The sequence below is a fragment of the Myotis myotis genome, unplaced genomic scaffold (assembly GCF_014108235.1).
Source record: "Myotis myotis isolate mMyoMyo1 unplaced genomic scaffold, mMyoMyo1.p scaffold_m19_p_11, whole genome shotgun sequence".
Lineage (NCBI taxonomy): Eukaryota > Metazoa > Chordata > Mammalia > Chiroptera > Vespertilionidae > Myotis > Myotis myotis.
In genome coordinates this window covers 51,489,392-51,513,732 of record NW_023416315.1, presented here as the reverse complement: position 1 = coordinate 51,513,732, position 24,341 = coordinate 51,489,392, and the positions used below count along the sequence as shown (strand labels likewise).

The window sequence follows — 24,341 nt, the reverse complement described above, 5'->3', positions numbered from 1 at the left end:
CTCTGAAGCCTGCCCAGGCTGCCTCCACCTGATTCTGCGTTCAAACAGTGATGTGATGTGGATACTAGTAAATTATAATTGGTGATATACACACAAACAATGAAAAAGTGACAATAGAGTCTTTCTCGGCTCTAATGAACCCTAATGGCATTCAGTTTTGGCAGGTAACAAACAGGTCTTGTGAGACAAGTAAAAAGGCCAAGAAAGCACTAAGGCTCCTCACCTGGGACTCTTCGCCCTGTCAGGTGAGCATGAGCTTAAAGTAAATAAGGTAGGAAGGTGTTGGACAGAAGCCTGTCTCAGTCTTTCTAGTGAGGCCTGAAAGCCCAAGACAAATGGATCTTCATGAAATATGGACACAGCCAGTAACCAGAGCCTTGAATCATTTGCATGACAAGCCTCTAACCTGCAGTCATGTGACAAGCAAATGAAGAAAAATTAAAAAGAACCATTAACTGAGAAAAAAATTACAATAACACTGAGTGAGGGTCAGAAGATTGTGGAGCAGGTACCTGTTCTTGGCAAGGAAACCTGAAAGTCAGGGCCAAAGAGAATGATGACGGTGAACACCAATTACGCTGATGAAGACATGTCCAGGTTTAAAGTGGTCTTCATCTTGGTGGTCTCTGGAATCGAGTGCCTCACTGGCATCATTGGGAATGGTTTCATCACGGCCATCCACGGGGCTGAGTGGGCCAGACGCAAAAGACTCCCCGTGGGGGACTGCATTGTGCTGATGCTGAGCTTCTCCAGGCTCTTGCTGCAGATTTGGATGATGCTGGAGAATGTGTACAGCCTACTATTCCGGGCCACTTACAACCAAAACACAGTGTATATACCTTTCAAAGTCATCATCCTCTTTCTGAACTACTCCAACCTCTGGCTCGCTGCCTGGCTCACCATCTTCTACTGTCTTAAAATTGCAAACTTTATGCACCCTTTGTTCGTCACGATGAAGAGAAAAATCACAGTGCTGATGCCCTGGCTTCTGAGGCTGTCGCTGCTCATCTCCTTGTGCTTCAGCTTACCCTTAACTAAAGACACCTTCAATGTGTATGTGAATAGTTCCATTCCTATCCCCTCCTGCAACGCTACAGGGAAGACGTACATCGCTGAGACCAACGTGGTCAACCTGGTTCTTCTCTATAACCTGGGGATCTTCCTTCCTCTCATCAAGTTCATCCTGGCAGCCACCCTGCTGATCATCTCTCTCAAGAGGCACACCCTGCACATGAAAAGCAATGCCACTGGCTCCAGGGACCCCAGCATGGAGGCCCACTTGGGGGCCATCAGAGCTATCAGCTACTTTCTCATTCTCTACATTTTCAATGCAATTGCTCTATTTCTTTCCATGTCCAATGTCTTTGATGCCTACAGTTTCTGGAATATTTTGTGCAAATTCATCATGGCCGCCTACCCTGCTGGCCACTCACTGCTGCTGATCGTGGGCAATCCTGGGCTGAGAAGAGCCTGGAAGCAGTTTCAGCATCGAGTTCATCTTCACCTGTAAGGACAGACTCTTTGACTGGAACCCACAAGACCTGTTCTAACCAGTTCTGCCCTTTCCTCACCTAGACCTCTCTTCCTCACCCATTTTTTCTTCCCTAATCCTGCTCTGACACTCCTCCTAGGTAAATGAACCCTCTCATATGTGTGAAGCTCAATGTTTAACTCTGGATTCTCAGCAGAAGTAGCTACGCAACTCTAAGACCCATTTGTGAAAGCTCCTTGATCTGTGCTCATTCGGATCCTGTCCTGAGTTCCTCTCCGCTTCCTCCTCCCTTGAGCCGTAAGAAGAGGGTGACTGCACATCTCCGTTTGCCTGGGATGATCTTTGTTTGTGCCTAGTATCACTGAGCACCCTTTAATTCTCAAGGCTATATTGGTCGGGTCACCCTGCTTGAGGCACCTTACTAACCCACAGTTAAGAAAGAGGAGGGCGAGTGACTAGCCTAGTATGCCATCTAAGAGGAAATCAGAATACCTCCAGAGAGAGGGGTTCAGGGAAGAAAGGCTGGCCAAAAGTATCAAGTGCTATAGAAGTTTCAAGGAAAATGAAGAGTGAAGTAAAAAACTTGGGACTCGACTAAAAGGAGGCCACGTATACTATTAGGAGAGTGATAAAGTGGCATTCAGATTACAGGAGTTTCCAGAAAAGGTGATAAAAATAATCTCAGGTGGTTGTTTGGAGATAAAGATGAAATACAGGGTGGCAGGTGGATAAGTGGGTGGTCAAACCAATGCTTTATTTTTCCAGATAATAGGGCACAAAGTGAGAAGAGAGGAAAGGAAGAATGAAGAAAAAAAGGGTGAAGTGTACGGGAAGCAGAAAGAACATAGAAAGAGGCCAGAGTTAAGGAAAGTCTATTTTGCTTTGCTCCTGACTCTGTGACACACAGGCAACACCTGTGCCTCTGGCTTTACCGGTTCTGGGTCGCCTTAAGTAGCTGGTGGGGCAAGGGCAGGTTCCCTGGGAGTGGCTGTCTAGGGGAAGAACAGGACTCTTCACTGTCAGCCTTCAGCATGGCCTCCAAGGGCTGTTCACAAAATAAGACACCTCACCCCCAGGTACCTTGCAATTAGAAAGGTAGAATTTGGGGTTTTCTTGTACTTGGCTGTTTTTAAAATCAGAACTACTGAGGAAAATGTAAAAAGAATGCTACTGATTGTGCCAAGCTTAAGTATCTCCCAAATAAAAATGTAAGGTCATTGGCACAGACTAACACCTGAGCTCCTACTCTTAAACACATATTTCAGAAAGTCTTGGGACTTATTGAACTGGAAAGGAAAATATTTATGAAAACACACTATTTTGGTAGCTTTCCTGCGTGATATTTATTTATACGACTAAAGTTGGTAGAGTTGTTATAGTAAGACAAATTAGATTTTGAGGTTTCATTCCAATTCCTAAAAATAGTTTTTTTACAAATAATACATGCATACATGCCCACCAAGGGTGCTCTAATGCATCACAGAGAAAAACAGAAGATTGATTTAAAGTCAACACATCATTAATATGAACCATGCCACTGCATAATCCCTCTACATGCTTATTGTGAAGAAATATTCCCTCATTGTTTGCAAGAGTCAGGGATGGCAGAGAGCTTCAAGGATGTGACATCTTATCGATGCTTTATGTTGCACTACCTTCAACCAAATGAAGTTCTCTCCAGTCCTTCCTTCCTTCCTTCCTTCCTTCCTTCCTTCCCTGCTTTCTCCCTCCCTCCCCCGCTCCTTTCCTCCTGTTTTTTCTTCCTTCCTACTCTTCCTTTCTGTAAAACCCACCTAAACTTCCAGAGCAAGCCAGTCTACCCTGCCTTCAAATTGGTTGGCTTTAGACAGAAATCTGAAGTCCTAAAGAATCCATTTTGCGAACTCTATGTGACACCCCATCCTGAGAAAGGTTGAAAGTTATGGTGTGAAGGATTCCTTTACCCACAAATTCATGCTGCACATGTGAACAGCTAAGGGGATTTGGTTGCCATGAGATCCCAACCTGGAAGGCCCACTACGGGGCTGGAGCCTCAAACCTGGTGGAGTCCTCGACAATGAAGATAAGTCCGGTGGCCAAGGCAGGGCTAAGGACTGGGATTGGAGAGCCACCAGATTGTCCCACAGCCCAACACAACCTTCCCCTTCTAATAATTCAGTGCCTGCTAAATTCCACACTGGCTGCTGCTTTTCTGCAGGAATTCTCTTTTCTTATTCTCAGAAATTCTTTGTTTTGAGCTCCTATGACAGAAACATCTACTGAAGAAGGGAAAAGAAACTATAAGTTCAATCAACCGAGACTTGAGCTGGGGGAGGACAGCAGAAAGCAGAAGCAATCATGGCAGGAGGGAAAGGAGAGATGCTGAGAGTGGGAGCCTCCCGTCCCTCTCCCGTTTCCCTCCTCCCTCTGGAGAGAAGTGGAAACCTTAGAGGACAGGGGGAAGGAGTGGAAATTCTGACATACTCAGAAAGGCTGGTTTGTGGGAGAAGCAGGAAGGGTTAAACAGCTGGGGAGCGAACCTCACTGTTTGAAGGATTGAGGAGCCCACTGGACCCCTTCTCAAGACAAGACCGGAGTTGCCTATGTAGGAGAGGTAGAAGTTGGAGGGAAATGTTCATCTCCAGGGTCTTCTCCAGGGAGGTAACATGTTACATGGTTAGAAGTTACCATTGGGGGAAGGAGGATGGGAGCATTTTGGAGCCTGGCCTGTGGCCCAGCAGGTCCAGGTAAAAAGCAGCAGCATTCCACACAGAAGCTGTGGGTGCAAGGTCGCGCCAGGAGGGACTGGGATGGAAAATGGGAAGGTGCCGAGGGCTGAAGACAAACATGGCCAATCTCGGGTGGGAGAAGTGCTGCACTGAAGTTCCTGCTGAACCTTGGGATTGTCCCTGCAAGCAGCTGAACAGTTTCCCCGAGTTTTCTGAGGATCAGTTCTGGGGGACCCTTCACAGTCAGGGTTCCACATGGCAGAGTGCTCTGTGTCTGCAAAGCTAGCAGTGAGAAGGGATCCAAGGAGAGAATTCTGAGGTGGGATGTTAATTAAGAAGTCTCTTGTGGGCCGCTGCACCCACACCTTCCCCTCCCTCCCACCATGCAGTTGCTGGAGACAAGATGACTTAAGTTTGGATCCTGGCCCTGATACTTACTGGAGTGTGATGCAGGCATGTGATTGCCTCTCCCTGATCCTCAGTTTCTGTATCTGTAAAATGGGAATAACAATAATGATGATGATGATACCTACGTCCTAGGATTATCTATCTCTATTCTGAGAAATGAGTGTGTGGCCCAGAGGAAGCTCTCCATACATATTAGCTGTTAATATTGTTAAGGTAAGGGGTGTGAGGCTGAGAAGCAGAGTTCTTGAATGAAGATATTGGAAGTAGGCCAGCCCAGCCGGTGTGGCTCAGTTGGTTGGGTGTCGTCCTGTGCACCAAAAGGTCATGGGTTCTATACCTGGTCAGGGCACATGCCTGGGTTTTGGGCTCAATCCCTAATAGGGGCATGCAGAAGGCAGCCAACTGATGTTCCTCCCCCCCCCCCACAAAAAAACATCAATAAAAATATATTTTTAAAGAAAAGAAAGTAGGCCAAGTGTCCATGGATTCCAAAGCAGCTCAATCATCCAAATGGGAGGGGGAGGAGGCAGTGAGAACAGGTCTTAGCTCCTGGCAACATCAAAAGACATCTGGTATTCCACAGTTTAACCCCCTGGCAATTATTCGAAAGCCTATTTTGCACAAAGCAGGCACTAGGTCGGGGTCAGCAAACTTTCTGTCTAGGGACACAGAGTAAATATTTCAAGTTTTGTGGGACACATGAGTTCCTGTCACAAGTACTCAACTCTTCTGTTGTAGCACAAAAACCTTTGGAGACAACATGTAAATGAACGGATATGGCTGTGCTCCAATTAACTTTTATTTACAGACACTGAAACATGAATTTCATATAATTTTACATGTCATGAAATATTCTTTTGACTTTTTTCAGCCATTTAAACATGCAGAAAGCATTCTTATCTTATGGGCTTTATAAAAATAGGCATTTGCCGACCCTGCACTCAGCACACTCTCCAGCCCAAGGAGGCCCTAAGACCCATCACCAAACCTGCGTTACCTTAACTGTAAACTAGAGACACTTCAGGACAACTTTGCCATGTTTTGAACATTGCAACTTTCCAAATATTTTCGCCAATTTCAATTTCTCCAGCTTTCATTTATCCCAGTGGTTCTCAACCTTCCTAATGCCGAGACCCTTTAATACAGTTCCTCATGTTGTGGTGACCCCCAATTTCATCGTTACAAATTGGACATAATTAAAGCATAGTGATTACTCAAAAACAAACAATATGTAATTATATATGTGTTTTCCGATGGTCTTAGGCGACCCCTGTGAAAGGGTCGTTCGATCCCAAAGGGGTCGTGACCCACAGGTTGAGAACCACTGATTTACCCCTTTGCAATTCCTAAATCAGGATCCTTTAGTTCTTTGTAACAAAACAAACAAAACAACTAGTGCCTTAGTCCTCCCCCCCTCCCCCCCACCATGAACTATTAAGGGCAGACACGGGGCACTAAATGTGTTTTTATATAAAGCTTTAAAAGATACCACCCTGAAACTAGTTGATAAGAAGGAGTAAAAATTGGTGAACGAGGTGCTTGGGAATGTTCTGAAGGCGACGTCTCTGGGCCTGAAATGCTCACGCTCCTCCAAACCCCTGCTGTGGGACTGAACGCCAGGCGGTTTCTCTTCCTGGGTCGGTCCAGTGGGCCGATGTTTATGACTTCCGGCTCTTTCGGGTGGCTAACTGGCTGGTGTGTTAGGTGGTGATGGGAAACGCCTAGCATCAATGTGCTGCGTGGGAAGAACAAGACTTTGGTGTCGAAGATCTAAAGTTGAGTCCCCACTCTGGAAAGTTGCTAAACCTCTCTCAGCCTCAGTTTCCCCATCTGGAAAACAGAGATGATCATAATATGGGGTTGTTTTGAGAGCCAAAGGAAAACATATGTGTGTGCACAGTAAACTATGAGCCACCGCACAAAAATGAGTGTGTTGATTCATTCAACAAAGGTGTGCTGAGCATATGGGCTATGCACTGTACTAGATGCTGAGAACTCAGAGGTTAACACAACAAAAATGTCACCCTCCAAGAGCACAGCGCCTAGGGAGGAGCAACTCAATGTGGGAAATATCTCAGTGGAAGTCAATGTACTGTGGGGTCAGGGATGTTCCTCAAATGTTCACAATTAAAACTCCTCTCCAAAAAAAAATCCTGCCCTGGCCCATGTGGATCAGTTGGTTGACGGTCGTACCTTGCACCAAAAGGTCGCTAGTTTGATTCCCAGTCAGGGCACATTCCTGGGCTGTGGGCTGGATCCCCAATCAGGGCATGAAGCCAATTGATGATTCTCATATTGATGTTTCTCTCTTTCTCCCTCCCCTTCTTCTTTCTCTAAAATCAATAAGATAAAATTAAAAAAATATTTTTTAATCCTGATGTTCTTGCTTTATCTCCTTCTAGTAAGGAGAGAGGGGAATTCAGGACAGAATCCTTTCTCTCAGTATCACTGGACCAGTGAGGAGACAGAGAGAAGAGATGTTCCACTGGGCACCCTTAGAGATCTCCATCAGAACCTGAGGATGCAAAAGAGAAGGGGTCCCATTACATCCAGTCCTCCATAGGGAAAGCTGCTGTTTGCATCTCCTGCCTCGAGCCTTCAGAGACTGCAAATAAATCTGTGGTTTATTCAAACCAGATGCCGGATAATAAATTATTTCTGGTGGCCTTGCATGCAGCTAGAGCCATGAGTGACAGAAACGCTTAGCAGGGAAGGATGGCAATTCAACTCTGAGAAGACTGAACACCCTTGTGACCCCAGTGTGGTTTCTTGTCTCATTTCACTGCTTACTAGAGGAGGACATACATTTACAATTCTACTCATAAATGCAGTGAGAAAAATTTGCTGGCCTTTGACTCCAAAACCCCAAAAAATGCCTCAGAAAAACTCAGACTTGCCACTTGGAGGTCGTGTCTCCATAGGACCCTGCAGCCTCCCTCCAATGTTTCCTGCTTGCCCAACCCGGCTCCCCGAGGAACAATGGAGGATTCCATTGGGGCGTGGATGACAGAGGCAGGATTTTGTATCTGGTATTTTTAAAAAATATGTAGCTTTATTGAGGTATGAGACATATAAAAAAGCTGTATATATTTAAGGTACACCACATGAGGAATTTGGAGATAAATATTCACTCATAAAAACATGACCATAATCTCCATCACCTCAAAAGTTCTTTTGGAGAAGGTCTTTTTCTACTGTAAGCAATTAGAGAGGTTTAACATAAGGAGGTCTTTTAGTCACCCTACTACATACCTAGTAATTAAGAATTAAATGTCTAGGCTTGTATAATAATACTATCAAGATCTATATAATCCTCAAGATACACTCAAAGATGAGGTGGGTTTGATACCAATTGTCACTTATTTTAACTGAGATAACTCCCTTAATTGACTAAAATAGTCCTGTGAGTGGGCAATATATTATATACATGTCTTATGTCTTTTATGAAACAGGCACCCAACCAGTGTTTGTTAAATGGAAGAAAGTGATTTGTAATTCATTCTCTCTCCCTCTCCTTCTCACAGGTCACATACAGCATTACACTGTATCCACAAAGATTTTTAAAATATCTCAAGGATCATAAACCTGAAAGAGATATAAAAAATTCTTAAGATGATTCAAGTTTTACGAATTCATGCTTCTCTCTATATAAAGCATCTTCTATCATCAGTTTCTACCCAATGAATTCTACTGTACTAGAAAAAAAGTTCACAGTTAGAATGTAATCACTTGAAAATTGCCATAAATTCAAAATTCCATGAATAATTCATATAATTTGAAAACAGTGTTTCTATAGGCTATGCTTGGATAAGATTAAAGATATGAACCATATTATAACTGTAAAGAGAATGTCAATACCTAAATGAATTAAGATCTTATACCCGCCTTGCAGTGATTGTATAAGAAACTTTCAGAAAAACTGCTTTATTGAAAAGTTAGTATACAAGAAAATAAAGTAACCTGAGATGGAAATGTGAAGACACAGGTGGGAGCACTTTAAACTTCTGAAAGTACGGACCTCAGGGAAGCATCAGTGATGTAGGCAGTTTCCCTGTAGGAACAATGGTGCAGACAGAACTGAGAGACAGTCCTGAATTCCTGGATTTCTACAAATCTGATTGCATTTGAAAGGGCTTCTGTAACTGTGCAACTCTGCCCATAGCATTCACTGTCCAGGGCAACCAGCCTCTTATCAATAATCTTTGGTCTGCCAAGCCTTACAGAGGACAGATCAGGTCTCTTCACCACACCTAAGGTTCTGGGGAAACCCTCCTTCACTTAGCACGTTCTTCCTTGGGATAACTTAGCTTTGTTCTTTGTCTGATAGCACGGATACTGAGGTACTATGTTGTGGGGGGAAAGCACAGAAGGCTCTGGAGCCAGGCTGATGAGGTAAGAGTCTGACATTTGCCACTTTCTGGTGTGTACATATATAAGGTAGACCGATACTGGGACTTCCTTCATGGCTTTGTTATTATGACTGAGCTGTTCCATGTAAAGTACTATCAATACATAGTGTATAGCACTGGGTGATCAAAATATTAGCTATTAAAAATATATATATATTAGCTATTATAAAAGCTCATTATATTATTACTAGGGGCCCGGTACACGAAGATTCGTGCACCAGGGGTGGGGGGTAGGGCGTTCCCTCAGCCAAGCCTGCTCCCTCCCTCTCACATACTGGGAGCCCTCAGAGGATGTCCTACTGATGGCTTAGGCCCGCTCCCTGCTCCCCTTGGTGAGCGGGCCTAAGCTGCAGTCTGGCCTCCCTTTGTGGGAGGCGACCAGGCTGATCAAGGGAAGGCACCAGCCCCATCACCCCGCTGCTGCAGCCACTGCCAGTCACCACAGCCACGAAGGTGTTTTCATCAATACAGACTCCAGTCCCTTCACCATGAAAAAATGACAACTTTCTTTAGGCATTTTCAAGATGTGTTTTTCATAGAATATGACATTTCTTTCTTTATTTTTTTTATCCTCACCTGAGGATATGTATCCACTGATTTTTAGAGAATGTGGAAGAGAAAGGGAAAGACAGAGAGAAACATCAAAGTGAGATGAACACTTTGATTGGTTGCCTCCTGCATAAGCCCTGACCTGGGCCCCGGCCAGGGAGGAGTCTGCAACCTAGGTGCATGCCCTTGGTAAGAATTGAACCCAGACCCTGCGGTCCACAGGCCGAGGCATTATCCACTGAGCCAAACTAGCTAGGTCAGGATATGACATTTCTTAGCCCTCCAGCAGCAAACCTTCATTTTTTTCTCCAGGAGGGTGGTGGAAAAACCCTAGATCACCTTTTTGGATTCTTATTACCCAAGTTACTAAGAGTATTACCAGTGGCATACAGGGAGCTTAGCCAATGAGTGGTCAGAAAAGGTGTTTCCTCTGTAGTTCACACCAATCTCTGGCTCGGCCAAGGCTTTAGGCCTGGGCAGGGGACCCCCAGCTCCCTCCAATTGCCAGCTCCAACCCTGCCCAGGCCCCCCAGCTCCCTCTGATCGCTGCTCTGCCCCTGCCCAGGCCTAAAGCCTTGGGGCCTGGGTAGGGGCCCCCCATTTCCCTCCAATCACTGGCTCTACCCCTGCCCAGCTCCTTCCCATCACCAGCTCCGCCCCTGGCTCCTATCGCAGGCTCAGCCCTGCCCAGAAACCCCCTGGCTCAAGTCCTTCCTAGGCTGCTCAGGGCCCACACGGGGCCTACCTCGGAGTGACCTGGGTGTTGATGATGTTCCCAGGACCCAGCTGGGCACCTACGTATGCAAATTAATGGTCATCTTTGCTGGGTTAATTTGCATACTCATCTGATTGGCTGGTTGGCTTAGCAGAATGACACCAATTTGAATGTTTCTCTTTTATTAATGTAGCTCAGTGATGGCGAACCTATGACACACGTGTCAAAGGTGACACGCGAACTCATTTTTTTGGTTGATTTTTTTAAATATATTTTATTGATTTTTACAGAGAGGAAGGGAGAGGGATAGAGAGTTAAAACCATCGATGAGAGCGAAACATCGACCAGCTGCCTCCTGCACACTCCCTGCTGGGAATGTGGCCACAACCAAGGTACATGCCCTTGACCGGAATCGAACCTGGGACCCTTCAGTCTGCAGGCCGACGCTCTATCCACTGAGCCTAACCGGTCAGGGCTGGTTGATTTTTCTTTGTTAAATGGCATTTAAATATATAAAATAAATATCAAAAATATAAATCTTTGTTTTACTATGGTTGCAAATATCAAAAAATTTCTATATATGACACGGCACCAGAGTTAAGTTAGGGTTTTACAAAATGCTGACACACCGAGCTCAAAAGGTTCGCTATCACTGGTGTAGATATTCAGTAGCTCTGCTGCCTACATATACAGTAATTAAGGAGAATTAACACCTATCCTCCTCAAACTTTCTGAAAAATTCAAGAGGAGGGAAGACTATTTGGTTACCAGCCTGAAAGGCCCTGTGAATCTTATTATTTTCTACCTGCTACCCCAGCTATCTAACCTCTAATTTGAAGGAATTAACACAACTTCATGTGACATTAGTTTGTGTTTCTTACTCCGCAGGTTCCATATTATTCCATGTGAAAGAAACCATCTTGACACCACTATTCAGAATTCCTTCCTAGACATGTTTACATCCACATTATTAAGACCAGAGATATAGATTTCTCATATAGTGTCTAATCTAATGTTTTCTTCTTAATTCCAGTTTCTGGATTGAGAGGAACTCCTGCTTTCTAGGTGAATGGCATGTGTAATCTATACTAATAAAAGCCTAGGTGGTGTTGCACCCTCATGTCATCACAGGATGGCCACCACAAGATGGCTGCCACAAGATGGCCACCAAAAGATGGCCACCACAAGAAGGCTGCCACAAGATGGCCACCAAAAGATGGCCACCACAAGATGGCTGCCACAAGATGGCCACCAAAAGATGGCCACCACAAGATGCCACCAGGCTGGCAGGGGAGGGCAGTTGGGGGCGATTGGGCCAGCAGGCAAGCAGCTAGGCGTCAATCAGGCTGGCAGAGGAGTGGTTAGGGGCAATCAGGCAGGCAGGCAGGCTAGCGGTTGGGAGCCAGTGGTCCTGGATTGTGAGAGGGATGTCTGACTGCCTGTTTAGGCCTGATCCCTGGGTTTACACCAGCAATCAGACATCCCCTGAGGGGTCCCAGATTGGAGAGGGTGCAGGCCGGGCATGAATTTTGTGCACCGGGCCTCTAGTTATATAAGAGGGGAAGGTTTCTACCTATTCAGGAAATACAAGTTAATATTTTTATACAAAAAATACCATATAACTTAAACATGTTGCCTAAATATAATGCCATTGAATCACACATGCCTTATAGTAAGGTTTCAATAGAACGAACAATGCATTCCCAGATAATTGTGAGTTAAATCTCTCAAGATAATAGATATAATTTTAATTCATACCTTTTTTAATGCTTATAAGTATTTGATGAATTCAGTACTTTTTAAACTGCTGGGAATTACTGTCTATTCCCTTTAAAGACTATAAAGCTTAGGTTAATGTAAATTCTCAGGCTGGTATATACTAAGAAATACTAATGTCATTCAAAAATACTAGTGTGCACATTTCCCCACCCCCTTGTTCTAATGAACAAGGCATTTGGGAAGTCATGGAGGGAGGGATCTCTGGCTGTGAAGGACTACCAGAGAGGATTTGGAGACACGCAATCATCTGTCTCCTCAACCCTTCCCCTGGAGAAATTTACTAAATCTCAAATAATGAAGAGCAACTGGATCTTTTCCTAAGAGAATTTTGAAGAATACTCTACCAGTTCTTTTTTTCCAGTTTGAATTGATACAATCCATCCCTCATAAAATGTCCTGATGGTGGAGATTCAGAAGTGGCTTCTGAGGATGAGGACCTAATTTCCACAGGGAATTTCCCACTGAAATACTTCGGGAATTTCCCCAGCACCCTCTCCCACCACATTCCTTTAACCCCTTATCTACTCACTCTATTATAGCTGTCTTGTACTACCCAAAACCATCTTCAGATGAGTTGGTTCAAACATCACAAAAATATGGGAAAAAATTACAAGAACTTCAATATGTGATTAAATCTTGCTTTATTAGAAATTATTATAACCCAAGAATAAATGTAAAGTTTGAGTAATACTCAAAGCCTTTACCTCTAGAACATTTAAACATTTACTAATGAATTTCCTTCATTTGACCAAATCTTAAACCTTTAACATATTTTAGGATTCATTACATAGTTTCTTGTTGAACTAAAGTTTTCCCTAACTTTTTCCCTTTGCTACTAAATTATTTCATCAAGGAATTTAAAGTTTCTTTAGATTCTTATTTCATTCACCCCACAATTGGTGAGATAAATTCATATAACTGCAATATTTTCTGTATTAAAATTTCAGTCTACTTCCGAAGTTCTCTCTTATGGTATTAATTTTACTATACTGTTTCTAGCTACAACAAAGTGACAAGAGGTCACATATGTCTAAATACATAAGCCAGAGAAATGTATTGATATAATTTTCTTACATTTAACTTACTCTCCATATAATATTCCTGGCCTTAAAAAATGAAGAGAATTCATTATTTTTTTTAAAGAAAGACCAGATATTCTGATAATTTAGTTGTCCCATTTCAACTTTAGAAGATGTGCTCTTTTGTAGGATTTTATCCAACTTTTAGAGCTAGAATTTGAACAATTACTATTTTTATATAAAACTTCTAATTGGGACATTTTTCTGAGTGTTTCCTTCACCAAAGCACATATTTCTTAAGGCACTTGAACATCTATCTACCCTTCACATGGATCTCATCTGCAGTGCTCTATACAAGGCATCCTTCACCTGAGCGTTCCTCAGGCTGTAGATGAGGGGGTTCAGCATTGGGTTAAAGAGACTGTGAAACAAGGACAGTATTTTCTCCTTCTCCTCTCGCTGACTGGATTCTGGGACCATATAAACCACCATGGCTATGCCAAAGAAGAGTCCGACCACACAGAGGTGGGAGGAGCAGGTGGAGAAGGCCTTTTTGCGTCCCTCCTTTGACTGGATATTTAGGATGGCCCAGAGGATGCGTATATAGGAAACTAGCATTAAGCAGAGGGGCCCAACTAAGACAAAGACAGAAGCAGAGAAGATGACCACTTTGTTGATCCATGTATCAACACAAGCAAGCTTGAGGACAGACAGGATCTCACAGAAGAGGTGGTTTATTTCCAGGGGCCCACAGAAGAGCAACCTTACAAGGAGAATCGCATGGATCAGAGCCAGGACAAATCCACATGACCAGGAAGTGATGACCAGGGCTGTGCAAGCTCTCCAGCTCATAATGACAGTGTACTGGAGGGGGTGGCAAATGGCCACAAACCGATCATAGGACATCGCCACCAAAATCAGGCATTCTGTAGCAGCAAGACCCAAATACAGAAATGTCTGCACAATGCATGGGGCAAAGGAGATGGTTCTCTTCTGGTTCACTAAGTTTGCCAGCATCTTGGGGACATTGTTGGAAGCATAGGACATGTCAATGATGGCCAAGTGTGAGAGAAAGAAGTACATGGGGGTGTGTAGCCTCTGGTCCAGAACGATGAGTACAAAGATCATGCCATTTGCCAACAGACTGAAGATATAGAACAGGGAGAAGATCCAGAATAGGAACATTTCCACCTCTGCACTGAGCTGGAATCCCACCAGGATGAACTCTGTGACCCAGGACTGGTTGCCCCCCATTCCTTAATGACAGCTGTTCAAGGATTGAAATGTGATAAAAAGGTCAAAGCTGGATAATCAACAAAAATTGGAGTTATTTATCTCAAAATGAGCTCAGAGAAAAGTTATATACTTGTCCCTATTCAAAAGCTTCTCCTACTCCCAAAAATTGGTTACCTATTTTTAACTTTTAATATGAAATAAATTTAAACTTACAGAAAAGGGTCAAGAATTATGCAAAGAACTCCAATATATGCAGATACTCAGATTCAACAAAGTACTCCACTATACCCAGATATCCAGATTCAAAGAATTTTAATATTTCTTTAATATTTGCTTTATCATTCTCTTTTTATCTATATTATTACATATGGTTATTACTTTGTCTGAACCAGTTGAAATTAAAGTGTAGGCATGATGTCCATTACCCCTAAATTCCTCATTTTTTCACCAAGAACAAAGACATTAACAAATATAACCACAATATAATTATCAAAATCAGGCAATGTAATGTTGTTGTGAATCATTAAACTACACTATTCTCTCTCTACTCCCCCATCCAGGACCCAATCCAAGATTACATATTATACTTAATGTCATTTATCTTTAGTTTCCTTTCATCTGAAATAGTCTGTCTTTGCCAATCATGACCACTGAATTTTGGAAGAATATAGAGAAGTTCTTTAGTAGGATGTTCCCCAAATTGAAATTGTATGAAGTCCTCATTTTTATTCAGATTATTCACTTTCTGAAGGAAAAATAAGTATTCTTCATTGTATTCCATGTGTAAGTGCTTGATGTTCATTTATTCCATTATTGGTGATGCTAACTTTCATCACTTGGTGAAGATGGTGCCTCCCAAATATCTCCATTACAAAATCATTTTTTCACTGATGTAATTTCTGGAGCATCCATTAAAATTACTATAAAATATTCTGTTCTTCATAAAGCTTTCTAATCACTAATTTCAGTGCCTGTTGATTAACTTGTCTGGCTCAGTTATTAGTAATGATTATTGCACACATGGTGTTCTTACTCCATTATTGTTGTTATATTTATTGCTTTTCAATTTCCTTTTAAGGGAAGGCTCTATCATCTATCTACCTATCTATCAATTATCTATATTTCTTTATGCATCTGCATCTGTCATCTTTCTATCAGTATGGACTCATGAATTTTTATCAAGGGATTGTAATTATTATTATTTATTCATGCTTAATTATTCTAGATATAAACCCTCTAAGCTTGCCCTTTCGTCCTGTTAACATGTTTCCATAATTTTGAGTACTCCCTTACTTCTGATATGATGGTTTACAGTTTTCTTATACATTCCCCTCCTCAGCCTTAGACACAGCCATTTCTCCAAAGAGATATCTTTAGTAAAAAATTTTATTACTTCACTGAAGAGTCATATTTATAAAATAATATCTGTATTTTAATAATTTATACTTTTATCATGATTTCTGCCATATTTCTGTTGTCCTCTTTTAAAAGAACAAGCATATAATTTGACAAGGAATACAAGTTGCTACTAGGATAACAAATTCTTATGTTTATAAAAATAAAACACAGCTTAACTGACTTCCCTTTAATGAAATCTAATCTATTTCTCTAAATTAACATTATTAGCATTGAAGAAAATGGTCTTAATTTTATATAGTAGTTTATTTTTAGGCAAAATATATAATTGTTACTAACTCATTAACCATCAAGGTTATATTATTCTTTTTTATTTATATTTAGAAAATTAGGCTCTTGAACATTTTAACTTTGAGATTAAAGTTGTAAAAATATGGTTCATTGTGTGAATAAGGTGGTTCTTACCTGATGTGAGGGTTTGACAGCAACTTTCAAAAGCTTCTTAGAAAAACAGTATGAAACCCTATTGAAAACTAAAAAGATAATACTCTGAAAAAAGCCAAAAGTGATCATTGTTAATAATTTGTATATAGAGTTATACCTTTTTACTGTACATTCATTTTCATATATATCATGAATTTAAATATATGCATATCAAACAGTGTTGCTAGTTTATCTACTTCTTTCATTTAGAAACACACCAGGAACTATTTCCCATGCTGAAATATTTCTCTGAAGCATGCTTTGAATAGCTGCACACTATTGTATTTTTGTTTTTTGTTTTTTTCATGAATCCTTATAGTAAATTCTGAGATTTGAAAGTGCTCAGTCAAATCAGTCATCTAATGTATGTATCTCTCTATCTTCAGTCATCTAACAAAATCCCAGATGTATAAAGACAGCTCTGTCAGAAAGCATCCAGTGGAAGGATGTCTAACTTAACAGCTATATTTCCCTAAATCCTAAACTCACCTTCATATGTGGTTGTCCCATTTGTATGGCTGTTCCTACCATGCTGGCTGCCAAAGGAGTGTTGATCCTCTTTTAATGCTCAGGTGAAAGCCTGCTTATTATCAACTTACTTTGGTTCATTCTTATCTCAGATTGATGCCAAATACTGAAAAATAAGAAAAATGATAAATAGAAACTAATACTCCACAAAGCTTAAGTACAACCTGACTTATAATGTGTGTAGCTATTTGGTTGCCAGGCTGAAAATCCCTCTTATTCTTATTCTTATTCTTATTCTTATTCTTATTCTTATTCTTATTCTTATTCTTATTCTTCCTGCTACCTGACCTATCTACCCTCTAATTTTAAGGAAATGGCACAATTTTACTAGTATGTGGCATTAGTTTGTGTCTCTTATTCCCCAGGTTCCATATGGTTCCATGTGAAAGAAATTATCCTTATCCCACTAGACAAGTTTACATCCACATTATTATAAACAGAGATACAGATTTCTCATGTAGTGTCGAATCTAGTATTTTCTTCTCAATTCCAATTTCTGGCTTGAGAGGAACTCCTGTTTTCTAGGTGAATGGCATCTGTATTTATATGACTCTTCACTAGATATTAATAAGAGGGAAAGGTTTTTGCCTATGCAGGAATTGCAAGTTAAACAATATTTTTATATAAAGAATACAATATCACTTAAACATGTTGTATAAATAGAGAATAAAATACCATGGGAGGCCTAAAACTCCACCTTCCTAGTAGAGTAAATAAAACACTTGAAGCTCAAATAACAAAAGGTTTGTGTGATCAGTATGAGCAGTTCCTCATCTGGGCAGTCCTGTAACTCTGAGTGTTTTCTTGATCTGTGGAACTTTATTGCTCCAACTCTTGTCAGGAGTCTGAGCACTCAACCTATCCTCTTTTATGATAGGAAAGATCTATATATATATATAATCTATATATATAAAAGTCTAATATGCTAAGTGTCTGACCGTCTGCTCAACCATTCGACCAGTCGCTATGATGTGCACTGACCACCAGGGGAAGGCACTCCAACCAGTAGGTTAGCTTGCTGCTGGGGTCTAGCTGATGGGGACTGGGTGAAAGGGGCCATACATTCCCTGGAGCCCTCTCGTGGTCCCTCGTAGGCCCCGATCATGCACCAGTGGGGTCCCTCAGCCTGGCCTGTGCCCTCTTGCAATCCAGAACCCCTCAGGGGATGTTGGAGAGCCAGTTTCAGCCCAATCCCCACAGGCCAGGCTGAGGGACCCCACTGGTGCATGAATTTGTGCACCAGGCCTCTGTGGCTTCCAATCTGATAATCATCATGATATGCTGATAACATGGGAAGGTCAGGAAAGGAAATAACTAGGTGGCAAACTTATACCTTACACTGTTTCAGCAAAGAAACAACTTACTGAAACTCTTACTAGGATTTTCTTTTCCACTGAGAGAACTTTCCCTGGACATCACCACCATCATTAGGCGAAATAATACGCAACATCATTAATCTGGCAATGTCAGAGCCTCACTCAAAGACAACGCCTGGATACACAGCCTCCCACCGAGACGCTGTGCTGGCTCTGCCCACCACCACGCAGGCGCATCGGGAGGTCAAGGCCCCTGCCCACAGCAAAGTCGGCAGAAGTTCCCTAAGATGGGGAAGGAAGAAATCTAGGTGCCTATTATATCTACCTGCAAGGCACAATGAGTCAGGAGGAAAGATCACCCAGCAATGTCATTCCTGTCCACGCAGCCAGGTGGTTTCTGTGGCTGTCATGGCCTACACCAGCTATCTGCACTGAAACCTACGACCCAGCATGAATTCCCCACTTCTGCACAAGGAGATGCGAGCACTGGGTTTCTCATGAGCATCTCTCTGACCTGGAATAAACCCCCAGAGCTGAGAGATGTACCTCTAAACTGGTGTGGTATCCTGCTATCTCAGCAGCTTGTGGGATTTAAATCCAGGTACAGGAGGATCCACAGGTCTTGGTGAAGGTCTCTCAGAGAAGCCCAGGAGCACAGCTTTTACTTTAGAATCAGATGAATTAAAAACATTCTTCAGTTTCTATTGAGAGTTCAAATTCCCAGAAGGATTATAAGATACCATACCTCGTTATCTTCTCTCTGAGGGAAAAAAGAAAATCTCTGAATTTTCTCTCTGGAGGAGAGCCGAGATTGGGTCTGATTGTCCTCAGAGGAAAAATACTAGGGAACAGGCAGGGTGGATACTAGCAGCGTACTGTTTCTACATAAACTTTCAGATATCTCGAGGGTTTTAAACCTGAGACAGGTACCACAAATTACAGTACCCAAACTCTTATAAACATTAGTTTTATGAATGCATGCTTCTCTACAATCCCCATGCATGTACACAAGAGGCTGGGACTTTTAGGTGGCTGAGACGTGGGTTCCCATGGAACTTGTTAGGGCAACCCTAAGAGAGAACGGTTCCCCCAAGCAGGACTATCTCTCACTGCAGTCAGGGTTGACAGGTACAAAGGAAGAAGGATTATAATATCCATAAGCAACAATGATTGAGTCCTTCTTATGTTTCAGAAAAGGTGCTAAATACCATATATTGACCACATAGTTCCATCTGATTATAATTTTCACTTCACAGATGTGGAGATCGAAGCTTAAGCACACTGTTATGAATTCTTTGAGTGTGCTCCAGGGACCACTGGGAATCTCTGAGAACCTTTCAAAGGGTCTATGAGGTCAAAACTACTTTCACAATAACATGTGGACACTTTCTGCCTTTTCATCCTCACTCTCTCCTAGTGCGCAGTGGAGCTCCAGAGCAATATGACATGAGCTGTTGCAACAGACAGAATGCAGAAGAAGAAAAGCCAGCTGTCCTCTGTTAAACCAGACACTGGAAATTTTTAGATAAAACTCCGGTCTTCATACCTTCCCCACATCTCCTGGGCTTTTTATTGTTATCTGCTTGGTTATTGATTTGTTTATTAATAGGCTGGGTTATTTTAGTGGCGTGTATTCTCCCCTGCACTGTACTTCAGTGATAAGTGATAAGATCAGAGGGTGCTGCTCCTCATGAAGGGCAACCTTGGGTACACCTACATTCATCCTGGGATGAGGGTGGTTTTTGTTGTTGTTTTTTAAATATATTTTATTGATTTTTTACAGAGAGGACAGGAAAGGGATAGTTAGAAACATCGATGAGAGAGAAACATCGATCAACTACCTCCTGCACACCCCATACCGGGGATGTCCCCGCAACCAAGGTACATGCCCTTGACCGGAATCGAACCTGGGACCCTTGAGTCCGCAGGCTGATGCTCTATCCACTGAGCCAAACCAGCTAGGGCGAGGGTGGTTTTGACAGGGTTCTCTTTGCCTAGTCACTGACCATGCCCAGCTGTTAAACCCCACACTAACTTGGGCTGATCAGTCTATTGTTTTCAGTAATGACCCAGGGCATATACCACAAAAGAGAAAGATCAAATCAAATTTGGGACCCACTGGTTAGTTCGTATTTGAGATTCCTTCTGACCCCCTAGAGGGTGCCTCTCAGCTACTTCTTTCCCCAGCTCTTGCCTGCAAATTAGTCAGCCAACAGTTTAGCCTGTATCTCCAATGGATCTATCAATCTCTTCCCAGCTGTCTTTCACCAGTAATTCTGGCTGTTTTTTGAGAGAGCCCTTAGGCTTGAATTTCTCCAGTCTGTTGCAAATGAAGTCAGCTCCTGTAGGAGAGATTACCATCTATTTGAAGACTGGCTACTTTACCTCCAGTCAAATTCTCTGAGCCACTGTTTTTAGCTGGGTGTGGGGACCATGGCAAACTGCTCCCTGAGTGGTATTTCCATTGTAGGAACTGGGCTCTGAGCAAGGAGTGGGGGTGCGACCACCACATCAGAGTGGTTTTGTGCCCAAGGAAATGTCTCTGTCCTGGGAGTGGGGGTGGGGCAGAAGAAGGGCTGTGCTTTCTTGATCTCTCAAGACAGGAGCCCCATGGACCCTGTTAAGACATCATCTCAGAGAAATTGTTATCTCCTAATGGAGAAAGTGTGGTTGCCAAATAATCACTGCACATTCCTCACTTATATTTTTGACTTGGCAGTTTAGATATACCTCTCCTTAATTTTCTTTAGTTTGCCCTCCATTTCAAACATCTCCAGATTTCTGAGCCACATTTTTATTCCTTCATCCTAGGTTAAAAGCCCACATTTAAAATGAAAAATGAACCTCTCTCTCTCTCTCTCTCAAGTCCTGCCCTTTCTAATTTCCTAAGTGTATCTTAGTTGAATTCTCTAAAAAATCTTACTTCTTAAACTGTGGTGGAAGGAACACTTCAAAATTAGAGCAATCATTTTAATCTACTGAAGAGCAGAAAAATATATTTAAGAGGAGGCAAATTGGAGTTCTTTTCTTAAAGTAATGTTACTCTTCTTACTTCCTTATTATTCTCCAGCACACACTCTCTACTTCATTCAACTCCTACTCCCACTCCTGAAATTCTCATTCCTTGTTTATGTCAGTTTTATCCTTGTATCACCCATTTGACTTCAGACATAATGTCTATTCTCAAAGCACGCACATAGTCCTCTTCAGCCCTTTCAACCAAAATTGGACTCCCTTCTCCGGTAGACTAAATGCATTTATTAAAACACCTCTCAAGGTGGTGCTTAAATAATTTCTTTTCACTTTTAATACTCTTATAGTGTTCATCTTTCCTATATTTTACAAGCAAAACAAAATTATTATAAAAAAATAAATTTCACTTATCAATACCTGTAGAGAGCTAAGGATAATAATTTGGTGCATGTTCATTCAGATATGCATAATTACCATTTTTATTTCTTTTGATGGGGACAATATGATATCATTTAACACAGCTTATGGTGGATACAAAGAGGTGTCATGAGTCATCTCTATTTTTTGTTTCTAATCTTTGAAACACTAGAGCAAAAACATTTACTCTCAAAAGCCTTAGACTTCTTATGAGTATTAATATTTATATTGATTACTATTTTATATTTTAGAAATAATAAGTATTACAAAGCATACTTGGCTCTATTGTTGGTGATGGACCTTTGGGGATAAAAATGTTTACAGACCACAATTAGGTGCAATACCTTCAGCTGCACCTAAATATAGTTTTAATATTTTGCCATCTCTGAGACAGAAATTCCTCCTTCACAGGGCTTGAGTCTTTTTTTTTTTTTAAGTCCACTTAGCACAAAGAATTTCAATGGGATAGCTGAGAAAGATAAAATAATATAAGCAATAATGAGAAATTAGAAGTGTTCGTGACTGTTTTCATCATAACTTGTCATGGCACATCTTTTTTAACTGTACGGTGCTATTGTAGGATATGCTCCACCAAAACAAGGGAGTAAGCCAAAAAAGAAGAAGACATTACATGAATGAACTAAGGAGCCCAACTTAGCATAAAGGCAGATGGAATTTCTAGAAAGTAACCAGTCTAGATAAAGAATGGAAATCTCCTGAGAAATGGATATATTATCTGAGATGACCAAGTGGAGCTGAAAGTTCAGAAAGCTTTAGCAACAGGCGCAAAGAATCCAAACCAGAAAATAGCAGGGAAATTAGTCATCTTCATTACTTGCAGCTATAAGTAGTAAATATATACACTCTTTCAGCTTAGAAAGTCAGGTAAGAGAAAACATTGGCCTATTGTAGAGTTTCCTTGTCAAATATGTTGCCTCTGCTGATCACAGCACCCTGTGGAAACCATTATGATTAAAGGCTCAATATCCCGGAGATTTCTGGATGAATATATATATATTCAAGGCTAATAGGACAGATGGATGAATGATTTCACATTTGGTTAATGGAATCACACATATCTCTTTTTGCACTTAGAAAATGTAAAGTATAAACACATGATAAATATTTTTATATAAATTGGTTCATATTCATGCTATTTTAAGCACATTTTTAAAATATATTTTATTGATTTTACAGAGAGGAAGGGAGAGGGATAAAGAATTAGAAACATCAATGAAAGAGAAACATCAATCAGCTGCCTCCTGCACATCCCCTATGGGTTATGTGTCCACAACCAAGGTACATACCCTTGACCGGAATCAAACATAGGACCCTTCAGTCCGCAGGCCAGTGCTCTATCCACTGAGCCAAACTGGTTAGGGCTAAGCACATTTATTTTTAATGTTCACTGGGGCCTTGACTTACAAGTGTCCTGACTAAAGAGTTTTTCAAGATACAAGCCATCTCTCAGCCAATTTTTTGCTTTGAGTTGCGAGCTAAAATTCGGGTTACAAGCCAGCTTCAGATACCCCACCACTAGTTGGCTCAGTGAACATCACAGTGAACGCCACAACATCAGCCCAGCATCACGTGTCTCACTCGTTCACTGTTGATTTGACATACGAGTAATTTGAGTTACGAGCTCCATCACGGAACGAATTAAACTCATAAGTCAAGGCCCCACTGTAATAGCAAGAAAACTATTTACTACATAACTAAAGTACATATTCTACGTCAGAGTCCTTTTTAAAAATGGTATAAGATGAGAGTCAAAACAATCTCCTTGATAAAAGAATAATGTTTCATTTTATCTAGAGGCTGTGTCCATTAGGTTTTTAAACACTAAGTCTTATCTTGAGAGAATATCAATTAGATCCCTAAAACTGAAGTATGAGGAAATTAATACACTTCAATTTCTGACTTCTCAAGATTTAAGAAGGCTTGCTTCAGAACTTAAACGTTTTAGTAGATACTGTTATTTGTCTGTCCTGGGCCATTGCTCCCTTCCTTGCTGATCTAACAATGCTGATTTTCTTCCCATATGATGAAGTAAAATTATCAGAGGATGTGGGCCTCACTTTGAGCCAGAGGGGAGTAAACCACGATTGACCTAAGCCAAGCTCCAATTTCATCCTTTTTGTCAGTGACCAGTTTAGAGATAGTCATTTGGCCCAACTTCAGTCACTGGCAGAGAAGGGAAATCTGCTCAGAGGAAAGGCTTCTGGTGTCTCTCCTGTAACAGGGGAAAGATGAACAAAAGAATTTCTTGTGCCTCTTTTTAAAATTAATTTTAAATATTACATTAGAACTAGGGGCCCGGTGCATGAAATTTGTGCATAGGGTGGGGGGTGTCCTCAGCCTGACCTGCACCCTCTCAAATCTGGGAGCCATCAGGGGATTTCCTACTGACAGCTTAGGCTCGCTCCCTATGGTTCTCTGCTCTCTGCAGGGCCTGCCGGCTCCACACCTCAGTGACTGCCAAGCAGGCCATACTGGGTGCTGTCTGTGGGCCACACTTGCCTGCTCTCCAGTCACCGCAGCGATGGCCAAGCAGGCCATGCTAAGAGCTGCCTCCTACCTGCTGGCCGTCTCCATGGAGGTGATGAGGTTAATTTGCATACTCACTCTGATTGGCTGGTGAGCATAGTGGAGGGACAGTTAATTTACATGTTTCTCTTTTATTATATAGGATATTTTACCACAGAACATCTGAAAATGGTTCATCCATCATATGGTTAGGAAAAAATCTCTATTCTGCTTTCATTCTTAAAGTGTGTTTATTTTATAAAGTGATTTGGGTAACAAGATAAACTGGAGTGATGTGGTAGAAAGTCACCTAGTTGTGACAAGTGGAACTCTGAAATATGCTGGTCTTGGAGGAGGGAATACTTGAGACCTAATAGATTAGAAGGTCTGGTAGAAGAGGATTTTATGTCTTGCCTTTTCACCATTT

The 24,341-nt window shown here is 41.7% G+C and overlaps 2 protein-coding genes across 2 annotated transcripts; one reads left to right on the top strand and one right to left on the bottom strand.

Annotated features, from left to right (window-relative positions):
* The first annotated feature begins 553 nt into the window (after positions 1-553).
* Positions 554-1,510, top strand: TAS2R40 (taste 2 receptor member 40). The gene has a single exon (XM_036327015.1). The coding sequence runs from the start codon at positions 554-556 to the stop codon at positions 1,508-1,510; it is 957 nt and encodes a 318-aa protein (XP_036182908.1).
* Positions 1,511-13,403: 11,893 nt separating this feature from the next.
* On the bottom strand, positions 13,404-14,333 carry LOC118665720 (olfactory receptor 2A2-like). The gene has a single exon (XM_036327014.1). The coding sequence runs from the start codon at positions 14,331-14,333 to the stop codon at positions 13,404-13,406; it is 930 nt and encodes a 309-aa protein (XP_036182907.1).
* Positions 14,334-24,341: the final 10,008 nt, after the last annotated feature.

Coding starts and splice junctions, on each gene's coding strand:
- LOC118665720 (XM_036327014.1), bottom strand. CDS start 14,333: ATGGGGGGCAACCAGTCCTGGGTCACAGAGTTCATCCTGGTGGGATTC.
- TAS2R40 (XM_036327015.1), top strand. CDS start 554: ATGATGACGGTGAACACCAATTACGCTGATGAAGACATGTCCAGGTTT.